This window comes from Syngnathoides biaculeatus, chromosome 1 (genome assembly GCF_019802595.1).
Source record: "Syngnathoides biaculeatus isolate LvHL_M chromosome 1, ASM1980259v1, whole genome shotgun sequence".
NCBI lineage: Eukaryota > Metazoa > Chordata > Actinopteri > Syngnathiformes > Syngnathidae > Syngnathoides > Syngnathoides biaculeatus.
Window position 1 is genome coordinate 2978117 of NC_084640.1, and position 14062 is coordinate 2992178.

Here is a 14062-nt window from a genome sequence, read left to right on the forward strand (position 1 = left end):
AAGCAGAGGATTTGCAGTTCTACTCAAGAAAAGATTCAATCAAAAACAATATAAGGTGGCATGAACCCACCTCTGCCAGTGAGAGCTCATCTCAGGCAGCTGGAACTGCCACATTTTCCGGGGCTTCTTCATATTGCACACTCACTTGCGCTCCTTACTTTCTTGGGAGCCATACTGACATCTAATTTACCACAAAAAAACAAAAATACCTGAAATACGTGATACATGGGCCAAACAATGTTAGAGGAAGCATGGCTTAGCATTCTGCATGGATGCCGTTTGAACCAAGTATTGTTCGTGGACGAAAGCAGTATTTGCCCAATATTTTCATCTGTAAAATTTGTTTGGAACAGGGGCTTTCATTAAATTATGTTCCATTTTGTTTTTCCTCAAAGTTATGGTGCATACTTGTTTTTGTCCAAGGTGTGGCAACACTTTGATTGCATGCGGTTGGAGGCAGAAGTTGAGCACTACTTGTGTGAGCAATGTGATCCTAGGCCAGTCGACACGGTATGTTCGTATGTAAGAGGATGGCAGAACATCATGCTGAGTCTTTGCCAGTTTTTCTTGGGACTTGGACATTTAAATTGAATGTCTTTTTTTGTGTATGTTAAAGGAAGTTCCAATGATACCTCAACCCAGCTATGCCCAGTCTGGCTCTGTCTACTACATCTGTCTCCTAAGAGATGAGCTGCTTCTCCACCAAGGTATCAACCGTACTGCATTTAACACTTGTCGTTTCATTGTAGTGTGGTTTCTGCACTGTATTATACGTTCTTTAAATCAAATTTAAATAAATAAATTTAAATATAATGTAAATGTAAATATACATATATATATCTTCTCTAAAGATGTTAAAAAGTAACCTGTGTGCTACCTGTGTGTCCAGGGGACTGCGTGTACCTAATGAGAGACAGCAGACGCACATCCGAGGGCCAGCCCATCAGACAGTCTTACCGCCTCCTGTCTCACATCAACCGAGACAAACTTGATATTTTCCGTATCGAGAAACTCTGGAAGAATGAAAAGTAATTCAATGACCTCAACGCCGTAGACATACAGTAATGGAATCATTTATATGAGCCCTTGCTGAATTTGTCAAATTTTATTGTTTGTTGATTATGTTAATGAACAGATTAGTATTTATTGAAAATCCATACAAAACACAAAATCAAATATATTTAAAAATGTTGTAATAAGTAATAAGTATTTAAAAAAGTATTTATTCCCCAAACAGTTAGTAGAGCACAGTTTTGTTGCCAGGGCAGGCTTTGTCAGTCTATTTGATGCCAGCCATGATATATTCACATACTTGTGTTAGTTGTGAATTGTGTAACCCTAACCCATCATCATCATTATCATGAAAGTTCTTATTTATTGAAGCCACGTTGAGTAATATTGTGGCTTTTCGCCAACCTTGAAGGGGTGAGCGGTTTGCTTTTGGCCACCACTACTTCCGTCCTCATGAGACACACCATTCGCCATCACGGCGGTTCTACCAGAACGAGTTATTTCGCATGCCACTCTACGAGATCATCCCTCTTGAAGCAGTGGTGGCAACTTGCTGCGTTCTCGATCTCTACACGTACTGCAAAGGTAAGAAAACGTTGAGTTGTTGTTCATTTTCAAGTGGTTGACGTGTCTTGACTGATACACTTGATTGTTTTCCTGAAGGCCGACCGAAAGGGGTAAAGGAGCCAGACGTGTACATCTGTGACTACCGCTTGGATAAGTCAGCTCACCTTTTCTACAAGATCCATCGTAACCGCTACCCAGTGTGTACCAAGCCTTATGCCTTCAACCATTTCCCCAAGCGGCTGACACCCAAGAGAGACTTCTTGGTAAGACAAAGGGGGTTCAGTGCTACGCTCAGATTCCGATACATTCGATACACTGATACACAAAATTTGCTTGATGAACATCATTGTGCAATAGTCCAATCTTGTCTCTCATGTTAACTGTGTGATATGTTCTTCAGAGGGTAAAAAACACTTTTTGTGATTGAATTGATATGACTGTCAGGTCGGAATCTATTAGAACACCAAAGTTTTGGACTTGGTCTTTATTTTTTAAAGATAGTGAGTCCAGGTACTTGCTAACAGCAATCCTTTGTTTTTTTTTATTGCCAAAAACTATTATCTCAATTTTGTTGTGGTTTAGCTAAACAAAATTTTGACTCATCCAGTTATTTAACTACTTTAGACTGTAACATAACACCTTGTCAGGTTCAGCAATCAGACATTCATTAAACAGGACAAAAAAGGAAGCAAAGACACCAGTTCAAGTCTCGCGAGGAGAGAGGAGAGGAACTGTTCGTACAATTCACCACTGCACTCTCTGATTATCCTCTCCTCAGCGCCTCTATTTATTTAGTTTTAAGACGCCCCTTATTTACATGGATGTTACAAAAAGGAGATGACAAGCAAAACAGTTGGAAACAAGGTGTACATGTTTGTTCATGTGCGTGTGCATGTGTGAAAGATTGCTGAATACATGTGTGGTCATCATTTCTTTAACAGGCAGCAGTTCTAACAGTTCTGATGATTAGATGTTTTTGTTCTTGCTATCTCCTGCTAGGAGGCTGCCACATTAGAGCGGAGCAAAGCATTCTTCATTGCAGGCAGAGCAAAGCATTCTTCATTGCAGGCAGAGCAGTAACTGAATTGGAGCAGAGCAAACCATTTCTTCATTGCATTCAGAAGCAGTTACTTAATACTATTTACAATTATTTCTTCATTATCCTCCCGTTTATCCTACATTTGCTCAAATCCTAAAATCATCTAATAGATCACCCTTTCGCCTTACACTCGGAGGAAAATATTGCAGTGTTTTGTTGAGACTTCGCACCTTAAAATCTGTCCCTGTAAAGCTAACACAGGAGAAATTAGCCAATGCAACATTAGTAGAAAATATCAGTTTATCATTGACTGCCTGAGTTGTTGGATAAACACTTTTCCATTTCTGACAAGTGGTGTTAGGAGTTGTTTTAGTCATTACCTCCAGGGTACATTGTGTTTGGATTTCTGTTGGAATGACACGCATTAGTGGCCTAGGGCCCATGCATGTGATGTAACTATAGTTTACCTTGTTAGCTGCATTCTACATTAATAACAACCATTTTTTCCCATTTGTAAAAAAAAAAAAAAAAAAAAAAAGGATGAATAATAAAAAAAAAGGTTCCTCAGGCTTTTTCAGTTAAAATACTCCCTCCATAGTACACGTACTCTTTTGTATGGCATTCGGGTTTAAGGTAGCATTAAATTGGCAAATGATAAGAAGAAAATGGGGGATTCCTTTAGCACAAGCCCATAGATGGAATCCCCAGCAATTATACTCTGCCAAAGAATTGAAAAACTGCTTAACTGATTCATTGGGAGGCACACATGGAGTCGTCCCCTCATGCCTCGGTGACTCCGTATAGTTGTTTAACCAATGTTATTTGAAATTAGGTTGAGCGTCTTCATCTTATGTGTGGTAGGCATTGTTGACTGAGTATAATTATTGGTTCTGTTATGTATTTTTGTCAGCTTTACAGGTGTCCAAAGGTAGCATATGAACAAAAATATCTTTACGGCTGTCAATGTTGCAGCCCAACATGCTATCATATTATTTAGCCATTTTGAAGTCATGTCGACCAAGTCACCCCTAAATAAGTCAAGTGTCTTTTAAATCTTCACCAGCCTTCAGGTATTTTCAGATTCTATAAATCTGCACCGACCGTATGCTGGACTTTGCTCACCTTTCCCTTTGGGTGACTCAGCTGAGATGACCTTTTACAGTGTGTAAGGTGTATTCACGTGTTTCTTTCTGATATTTTGCCCATGTCATTTAGCTCTTGCTCAGTCTATGCCAGTGTTCGGGTAAAACTGCATGTACAGTAGATGTTAATTCATAAACAAGACATAGGATGAATAGACAAATGGAAGTAATAAACTTATTAAAGCACAATAACTTGTTACATTTTTTGTTCTTTTTCTGATGGCGTAGTGGAGGGGTGTCAAACTAATTTTTCTTGCGGGCCACATTGTAGTTCGGGTTTCACTCAGAGGGACATTTTGAGTGAAGGCAGCGTGGGATCGATTCCCGCTCAGGGATGGTGTCGACATCTGCACTGCTACTGGCTGGCGACCAGTTCGGGGTGTAGTCTGCCGCTGCCCGAAGTTAGCTTGGATTGGTTCCAGCTCTCTTTCCGAATAAATGCAGAAGGGTTGGGTCAGGAAAGGCATCAGATGTTTAAAAAAAAAAAAAAAAAATCAAAAAGACAGTTACTCCCGCACCACCAGTCCTATCAAATTGATGCATGTGAAATTTCCTAGTGACACCCCAGTAGAAAACAAATGTTTTTTGTTTTTCAAAAGAATTAATGGATACACAGAATCCCCCTACTTTTTTTTTTTTTTTTTTGCATTCGATACCAATTAATAGCATTGGTATTTTCTCTGGATCTGTGCAAACAACAAAATCTTTTGGACAAGTTTTTTGTTTGTAGTTATCCAACTTGTTTTTATTTTATGGTTATTTATTTATTTATTTTTGGGGTGGGACCTTGAGTGGTTCCCACAGGTACCACTTGAGCAGAAAAAATTAAATAACTGGTAGCGCTTTCATCCAACACCCGACAGCAAAATTTAACTGTTTAGTCACCATTATGACAGTAGTCTCACTCCCATGTGTAACCGGACTACAGCGACTTTGGCAGTGGGAATGAGAACAGCTATCTTACAAGTGGCCAATAAAAACAAATTAGTTTTGTTTGTGTAAACAATGGTTTCAAAAGCAATAACTTTCTTACAGTCAACAAATGAACTCAAGTACCCCTTTTTGCAATTGTTTAAGCTATTTGAGGTTGTTAATGACTCCTGAAAGGGACCCACTTGTGTGAGGTTTTTTTTTCCCTTCATCATTCGTCTATCTCTCATTGTGTGGAAAATATATATAATTTGTATGGTCTCCCAAACAGTGTTTTGAATGGAATGAGACCCTTTCGTGCTTGTAATGTGTGTATAGTTAGACTAAATCTATCATTGTGTCCAAATTGCCCTTACGTGTAATTGTGAGTGCGGCTGTTTGTCTCCATGTGCCCTGCGAATGGCTAGCAACCAGGTTAGGGTGTATCTTGCCTCCTGCACATTGACAGCTTGGATAGGCTCCAGCCCTCCCTGTGACCCTTGTGAGGATAAGCAGCTAAGAAAATGGATGGAGGGATGGATGGATGTGTTGCTTGAGGAAACTGACCACGTTTTGGATGCACATTCCCTTGTGGATTATGTCGCGCACAGGTCAAACAAGCCCTCCAAAATTTTTTGCATACAAGTTAAATCCATGGATCATGTAATGCCCTTGTACCAGGGCTACCATTCCCCCTGTTCAGACCTGAGACTTCCCATGGCTCAAGATTGCCGCCCACTTAAAAAATGTTTTTGGTAGAATTTTTTTTTTTTTTTTTTTTTTTGTATCTGTGCTGACATAATTCCCATTTTGTAATGTAGTACCTTATTTTTTCCAAATTTTTAGTTCTCTTGGTAAGCTTTGTCGTTGCATTTTGTTTAACACATCATCTGAAAGTGTCTTAATTTGTTCCATGGTCAGCTAATCCCATAAAGGTTTTGGCTGCTGCTTCTTCAATTTCCTAATGATTCTTTGTCTGTGTTTGATGCGTGTACTGCACAGTTACATATGGCTATTTCTTTTGGTAATCGAACTGCTATTAGCAAATTTTGTAGTAGCTCTGCATGTGTCACTGTGTTCCCTGTAGTTGTCGCAATTCCTCTATTATTCCAGTATTGTATGTGTAGATTGTAATACCACCGTGAATACAGCAGTATCTGGTCTCAGATTGTTTAAGACTGTCCAATAAGATATTGTCTGTACAGTTCAGTCGTCCCAATCCACATCTGATTCTTTTTCTGTACAATCAGGAACATTTCTTACTGCCAAAACATATTGTCCCAAACTCTTCCGCTCCTGTTGTAATTATGTGTGTGGTACTGTCCATTCCTTGTGTAGTGCATTTAGTTTGTCAGTCAGTCTAGTTCCTGCCACCACGACTGATATACCATCTGAGTACTGGTAATCAATCATGATTTTTTTCTGGTGTGGGCTGTTATAAGTTTACAGTATCTTATACTACATAGTCACATGCAATGAGTCACTTCCTACGTCATTTTGTGGTTGTTCAATCATGTCTTGAGCTGTTTGCAGCAAGAAATCTCCTGTTCTTGTGGGAGGTTTGTTTGGAATATCTAAGGTTTTATAATAGAGTGCTGGATTCCCATTTTGTAAGATATTTAACTGTCCTCCCAGTAATTCCTTTTTTTCTTTTTACTTCTATTTTTCCTGTCAGAGAGGGAATTAAGCCGAGTCCTAGTTTCAGCAAGCCATCTCTTCCCAACAAACGTACGGGGCAAATTAAAAAGTTGCATTTTGGGAACATTAGTTGTGACATTTTTCATGGGGAGATGGCTGCTCTCTTCCTCATCTGCGGCCACAATTGTTAAATGTTTCGCATAAAGGTCCATAAATTTCTCCTTCCTCTGTCAGAAAGGTGTCAACTTTCTTTTTCTTTTTTTGTAGCACTCTTTCTGCGCGTAGTGCTTGGTTAACGTAACGTTACAGGCTGCCAGTCGGTTTGTCAACCCAATGTTTTTCAATCCATTGTTTTGTAGGATTATTTGAATTTGCATGAAGAGCATTTTTTAATTGCCCTTGATACACACTCCCTGCAGTGCGATCTTCTGGAATGCCACTGATTGCTTTAAAACATGTAGTCATTCCAATTCTATATTCTTCAAATGGTTCATTGTTATTTTATTTTACTCTTCCAATGGCAGAAAAATTTGCTTTTTTTCTAAATCTAGCAGAGGTGCGCGATATTAACCCTCGAACTCCCTGCTGCTGTGAGAAAGTACTTTGCTGTCATCTAAATTTATTGTACTTCCACACCATTTAAGTGGTAAGATTTTCTCAAGTCTTGCGTTCCCTGGACGAATTATGTTACATCAACTTTATGAGATGTGATACCTTTTATGGCCGTTTTCACATTATCTTGAGTCCAGCTTTTTTTTTTGTTGTTGCTGTTTTTTTTGTGTGTGTGTGTTTCTCTTATTTTATCCTGCAGGTTAACTATATATATTTTTTGTGTGTATGTTGAGCTGGCCAGCAAAGTCCTATTGTGTTATCCACAAATTTAAATATTTTATTTTAGTAGGACATTGGCTTTCTGCAAACTTCTAGTCCTTACATTATTATTATTATTTTTTTTTTTTTTCAGATGTTCGGTTTCAACTATTTTGCTATTTATCAACTATTTTGCTATTTGTTTTTCCCTTGTTGGAGTCGGTGGTTCACCTTGGGTGACTATACTGACTTCCTCCTAAACAGGGTGACAATTATGTTCGGTTTGAGGTAATTCTCAAGCTTCTACCACAAGTGGCGGAGAATTCTTACCTCTGCATCCTCAAACAGTTGTCACTCAATTTCCTGTTCAAATGAGGTAGCGAACCTCCACTCACAGTTTCACACATGCACACGTTTCACGGAGCTCACGTACAGGACACATCTTGCCCTTTTCTCAGTTTTATAGACTAATTAGTCTACTCGATAGGGACTAGTATTCTCGAGGTTTGGTTCTCCTGCAGTCACCCAGAAGCCCATTCACCCATTCCTCATGAGTGTGGGAGTTTCCTACTCACCAGAGATTCCTTTACTTCCTTCGGCTTCTCGTCAACCCTCAGCCTCCAGATGCAAAGTTGAGGCCCAGTCCCGGAAAGGGTCTCAAGTGCCGTGGCCACGGTCTTTGCCTGGACGTCAACTCAGCCCCTGGAAACCTCAGGTATCTTGAGATCCGGCTCGAAGGACCAAGTAAATGTCAGGTTCACCAATCAGACATTCATTAAACAGGACAAAAAAGGAAGCAAAGACACCAGTTCAAGTCTCGCGAGGAGAGAGGAGAGGAACTGCCTCGTACAATTCACCACTGCACTGTCTGATTATCCTCTCCTCGGCACCTCTATTTATTTAGTTTTGAGACGCCCCTTATTTACATGGATGTTACAAAAAGGAGACGACAAGCAAAACAGTTTGAAACAAGGTGTAAATGTTTGTTCATGTGCGTGTGCATGTGTGGAAGATTGCTGAATACATGTGTGGTCATCATTTCTTTAACAGGCAGCAGTTCTAACAGTTCTGATGATTAGATGTTTTTGTTCTTGCTATCTCCTGCTAGAAGGCTGGCACGTTATCTAGAGCAGAGCAAAGCATTTCTTTATTGGAAGCAGATGTATGATAATTATGATCACAATTATTCTTACACACCTCATTTGAACTATAGTCATTGGGGACACTGCTAAATATAAATGCACCGCTGCATAACTATGATATTCAAAATTGAAGCTTTGAAAAATTTGACCCAAGGGTAGCATAGGACAGGATAGCACAGGAGGGGTCCAAGAACTGATCCTAGAAGGACCCCCATATGTCACTGCCATTTGTTGAGATTGAGCACTTCCAATGGTTACATTGTACATCCTTTCCTCCGAGTAGGACCTAAACCATTTAAGGATCGTTCCATTTAGTCCTACCCATGTTACCAACCTGCTCAGAAGTAAATTATGACCTCCCGTATTAAAAGCCGCGCTGAGATCCAACAAGACCAAAATTGACACATTCCCTGAGTCAGTATTCAACCCTATATCATTTAACACTTTGATAACAGCAGATTCTCTTTCGTGATAAGTTCGGAAACCTGATTGAAATTTGTCTATAAGTCCAATAAAATTCAAGAAATTGCTGAGTTGATTAAAAATAACTTCCTCAACAATCTTGGCTCTGAAAAGGAGATTCAATATGGGTCTATAGCTTGCTAACATGGAAGCGTTCAGTGCTCTGTTTTTTAGAAGAGGCTTAACAGCAGCTTCTTTAGGAAACTCACCAGACTGAAGTGAGCAATTATTTATTGCAAATCAGCAAGCAGCGACTTCACAGTTTTAGTTTTGAAAAAATCAGATGATTTTTAGTCTAGACAGCTTGTTGATGGTTTCAATTGCTGAAACGTTTTCTGTACAGTTTTTTCCGCAACTCCATCAAATTCTGACAAGTTAATAGAGTTTCCCCTGGGTGGCTTTAGATGTACAATCATTTTATCATTTTGCTGATTTGTGCTTACATTTGACCTGATGGATTCTATTTTTTCACTAAAATAACAGGCAACCTCATTGCATTTATCGGCTGTTTCGAGTTCTAGAGCTATCTGATTTGTGAGGGTTGTGTGCTTGTCAACCACAGAAAACATTACGAGTAGTTTTGAAGTTGTTACTGAGGATTTCAGAAAAGCGCTGGTGTCTAGCCTGACCTGCAGTGTGAAGTTGCCACTTGGAGACTGCCTCCCACCCCTGATCGTTGGAGTGACGGAAGTTTAGAATGACTTCATACCAACAAATTGTCACATGTGCTGGGTGCATGTCAAAGGGCACACATTCCAGTACACCCACCTTTTCGCAGACTGGTCTGCCAAGTTGCCAAACACACATGCATGAAAATACAGATGTCAGTTTTTGCACTCCTCCAAATGTAAACTGTCTATGTAAATAGAGTGCTAAATGTTAATTGTCTGTTTGTCTGTTGTAGCCTCACTACGTACCTGACAACTACAAGAGAAATGGCGGCCGCTCTGCATGGAAAAGTGAGCGTTCCAAAGGTTCTGAAGGCTGTGAGGATGACGGCTCTTCGTGCGAGCGGGTTGATGACTTCCCACCAGAGGCTGAAGACAGGAGATCTGAGGAAGACATGGACGTGGGTACGGTTGGCCCTGAACTTTTATCGGGCAAGACTGGACAAGAAGAAGGAGACAATGATGAAGATGAAGAGGGGGGTGAAGGGGAAACACCTGAGGTTGAGGAGAAAAAGGAGCAGGAGGAAGCTTCCGCTGAGAGGTTAGCGGAGACACTTGAGCAGCCATCCTCTTCAGCATGCTCGCCACTCCACCACCCTGCCCTCGGCAGAAGGGAGGCCCAGAGGGAGCGCCTCAACAAGATTCTCTTGGATTTGCTACACAGAAACCCCAGCAAGAATGGTGAGGGACCTGCCACACAGCAGAGCTGTAGGTCAACAGATGACTGAAGGCTTCCTTTTTTATGCATCATTGTTGATACATTTTCTAAATACTTCCAATTAAGTGGAGTGATAAATAGGAAAAAAAATGAATTTACTCAGAAGGTAGAGGAATTGGTGACTCTCAAACCATTTTCACCAAGGCCGGTTCTAACAGATCGAAGGAAGGATGAGTCATATTGTGCATATTTATTTTATGGTTCTTGCATTGTTCAACCTTTTCCCACAGAAACTTGATTTTCATTTCGTTTTCTTACAACCCCTCCACAACAAATTGTTTAACTTCTCTGCCACGGTCTTTAGCCACAATGGTTATATATGATTCAGGACCACATAATCTATTCAAATTACAAATGATTATTCCAAATGTATATTCAGATGACATAATGATCACTAGACCTGCTATTTACCATAACGTCCTCATTGAAAGTAAAAATTGGATATGGGTCTGATCAAACATTTTCACAACCGCCTAAGATGTAATTGCAAAATACATTTTAGGTTATCTTCAGATGAACATTGTTGAAAACAGCTAGCATAACATAATTTCTGGATCAACTCAATGAGTCCCAGTCAACCAAATCACCTTGTTTAATGTGATGTGTCTGCAGGAATCACTGAAGAAGACTTTGCTGACTAAGCAATACCAGAATCGGATTGTGGAGCTAATTTCCATGTTATTACAAGGAAAAATACAGTATAACAGGGAGCCCTCATCTTGCAAAGACCATCCACCCTGCTCAAAATGACACCTGAACACTTGAACTTGTTTCTCTCCAAAGTAGTGATTTCAGAATATTTTTGAACATGTCCTCTTGAAAAACATGTCATCAAGCAGTGAGCACTTTGAGGACTAACAAATCACTTACAGGACAACCCTTTCTAAGGAGAAAAAAACCAAACCTTTCTTTGATTTTTGACCTCACCTTTCAGCTATTTCTATCAAAGTTCCTAAGAGTCCCCTTTTTGTGTTCTTCCAACAGCCGTAGATGTCTCTTATCTCCTGGAGGAGGGTGCAGGGCGACGCCTACGGCGACGGACACTTGGATTTGGTGATTTTGTTGGCAGAAAATAACTTTTCAACATGCCGGGCAGGCCAAATGCGTTTCACTCTCTATAGCACGAGAGATGATAAGAAAAGAAATTAGTCTAATAGCCTGTCAAACCCTTCCAGTCCATAAGGCATCTTTTGGACCTTCTAGGTTACCGCTTCCAGGACTTTAACATCTCAATAATGAGATGGTGGAGAGGGTTTGGAAGCCCCGACTTTATGTCAAGATGTTTTCAAGGAGTGTTTTTAAGATGAACACAGGACAAAAGGCCCACACGTTTACCAAAATGACACATGGTACTGAGTAGCACACTGGCTTAAAGATGGCTATCGCTGAGTCAGTGCAGATGAGAATGCTGGACAATTGCTCCCCCTTGTGGGATTATGCTGCAATGTCAATGCATCAAATGAGGGAAGATACAGGTATGTGCTTGGAACTTTTGGAGTGGAAGTACCAAGTAGTGATGCAAGATGCTGCTCATGAGAAAAAAGGGTGGGTAGACAGCACTTTTGGTACCATGGATATCGTGAAGCTCTGTGTAATGTATCTGTAATGAAAACACTAAAACAGTACTTGATGCTGTAGTGTGGAAAAACTCAAGTCAATTATCTTTCACCCGTTATACTGGAGTCAGCCTACTCCTGTAGACACAGACTAGGTCTGCTTGTATTTTAAGGAAGGGGGGGAAGACAGCGTGTGCGCTTTTTGTTAAAGTGTATTGTTGACGTTTTTGTTTTCCGTTCCCCATAAACCCCCCGCCCCACAACCCTTGAGACGCTCACCTTTTCAATTGATGGATTCACCAGCTTAACTAAATCAGGGGGGAGGGACACAGGCATGAACTGTAACGCCTTACTCAGCTGTGCTCCCCGACTGCCTGGTTTGGAGTGTGTGCTTGCACGCACTTACTATGTATCTATAGTCGACACAATTTCCTGAATATGTCCTGTTTTTAAAGAAAAAAAATGAGAAAAAAAGGGCTTAATGGCAATTAACAGTTTTAAAAAAACTATGGAAAAAAAATGCTTAACATGAAATGTATCGTGATGGTCATATTTTCTTATATTCTGTGAGACAAGTGTATACTGTATAATGGGAGGGGATTCAACTTTTGTCTTTTTGTTCCGTGTTGTCATGGAAAATGTGTTCAAAGAATTAGTGATATCTGATGAGATTTCCCCCATCAAATGCTTCTCTGCATAAAAGGGACAAGCTGCAGTGTCCCGATATTGTGAACTGACAAAGAATCCATTAGAATGACACTGAGGATGGAGAGTGGCAACGGTTTAGCTGTACAGTGCGAAGTTATGTATATAGACGCACGCTTTACATTGAGGGGTTTCTCCTAAAGCAATATCTTGAAAAATGATTTTGTTTATTATTGTAATGTACAGGACTCAGCCCCAAGTGTATTGCAATTATTATTATAATGCTAATATTTTAATTGCTTTGTATTGCTATCATGAAGACACTTAAACTTGGAGGGAAAACCCCCCCCTTTTTTTTTTTTTTAAATCTTTAATCTCTCACCATGACTTCCCTGACAACATAGAAGCCTAAGTTAAGTTTTGTTGCCTATAAATGAAATTCATGTAAATGTTGTGCATGAGCGAGAAGAATGTCAAAACGAACACAAGAAGGCATTGGGGCATGACAGTGACACAGCAACACCCTTGCCACTGAATATTGTTAATAATATTGCTTTTATAAAGGAGTGTACTCCTTGTTTTTTGCTGCAAAGTGTTGAACACTAAAAAAGCTAGCCAACTTAAAAATGTTATAATATTTTTAAGCAGTGATAGAAACAAATACGAACCTGTCAGACCATTATCACGTTCCTGTTGTTATTTTTGTTTACTTTCAAATAGGATACGGTTCTGTTTTGTGATAGCGGTCATTGTATGATGCTTGTACTTGTATTTGTGTGTTTTCCGTGATTTCTTTAGTTATTTTTAGACAATCACAAAATAAGATGCAAGCATTGTAAATGGCAGACTGGCTGACATTTTGTGACGTGTACAGTTTGTCAAAAACCTCTCCCACTCGTTAAAAGTTTGTAATTATGATTCTTAAGTCATGAAAATATGCTGTTGGTTTTTACCTTGTTTTATATTTGTTTATGATTTGTTTGTTTTTTTAATAAAAAAGCACTACATTATTGTGAGCATACTGCATGTTGTGTTATTATTTGAAGATAGTTTTGCTTAAGACATATATATATATATATATATATATATATATACATAGATTTATAGATACATATAGATAGATGAATATAGACACACACACACACAGTGTTGTGGGTCTCTTTTAAAAAGTGAGGAGTAACAGTTATTTTGTAAGATTTGACCAATAATGATATAATAGGGCCCAAAAATTTGTCGGGGGATCCATTTACAGTGAAGAAAATAAGTATTTGAACACCCTGCTATATTGCAAGTTCTCTCACGTAGAAATCATGGAGGGGTCTGAAATTTTCCTCGTAGGTGCATGTCCACTGTGACAGTGATAATCTAAAAAGAAAAATCTAGAAATCACAATGGATGGTTGTTAACGATTTATTTGTGTGATACAGCTGAAAATAAGTATTTGAACACTTGTCTATCAGCTAGAATTCTGACCCTCAAAGACCTGTTAGTCCGCCTTTAAAAGTCCACCTCCACTTCATTTATTATCCTGAATCAGATGCACCTGTGTGAGGTCGTTGGCTGCATACAGTCCACCCCATACAATCAGCAAGACTCAAACTTGTAACATGGCCACGGCCAAAGAGCTGTCCAAAGACACCGGAGACAAAATTGTACAACTCCACATGGCTGGAAAGGGCTGCAGAAAAATTGCCAAGCAGCTTGGCGAAAAAACGTCCACGGTTGGGGCGATCATTAGAAAATGGAAGAAGCTAA

At 39.6% G+C, this 14062-nt stretch overlaps 1 protein-coding gene across 4 annotated transcripts in view; it reads left to right on the forward strand.

Moving 5' to 3' along the window:
• Window positions 1–13328, forward strand: part of ash1l (ash1 (absent, small, or homeotic)-like (Drosophila)) — a 60311-nt gene extending 46983 nt beyond the window's left edge. For 3 of the 4 annotated variants that reach the window (XM_061826359.1, XM_061826417.1, XM_061826387.1), the window contains exons 21-27: window positions 424–510; window positions 617–707; window positions 890–1028; window positions 1424–1596; window positions 1675–1841; window positions 9625–10069; window positions 11091–13328. In XM_061826359.1, the coding sequence (XP_061682343.1) occupies window positions 424–510; window positions 617–707; window positions 890–1028; window positions 1424–1596; window positions 1675–1841; window positions 9625–10069; window positions 11091–11182 (1194 nt within the window). In that variant the 3' untranslated portion in view covers window positions 11183–13328. Of the gene's footprint in view, window positions 1–423; window positions 511–616; window positions 708–889; window positions 1029–1423; window positions 1597–1674; window positions 1842–9624; window positions 10070–10718 lie in introns of all 4 variants that reach the window. The other variant, XM_061826499.1, reaches the window with a different exon arrangement.
• Window positions 13329–14062: the final 734 nt, after the last annotated feature.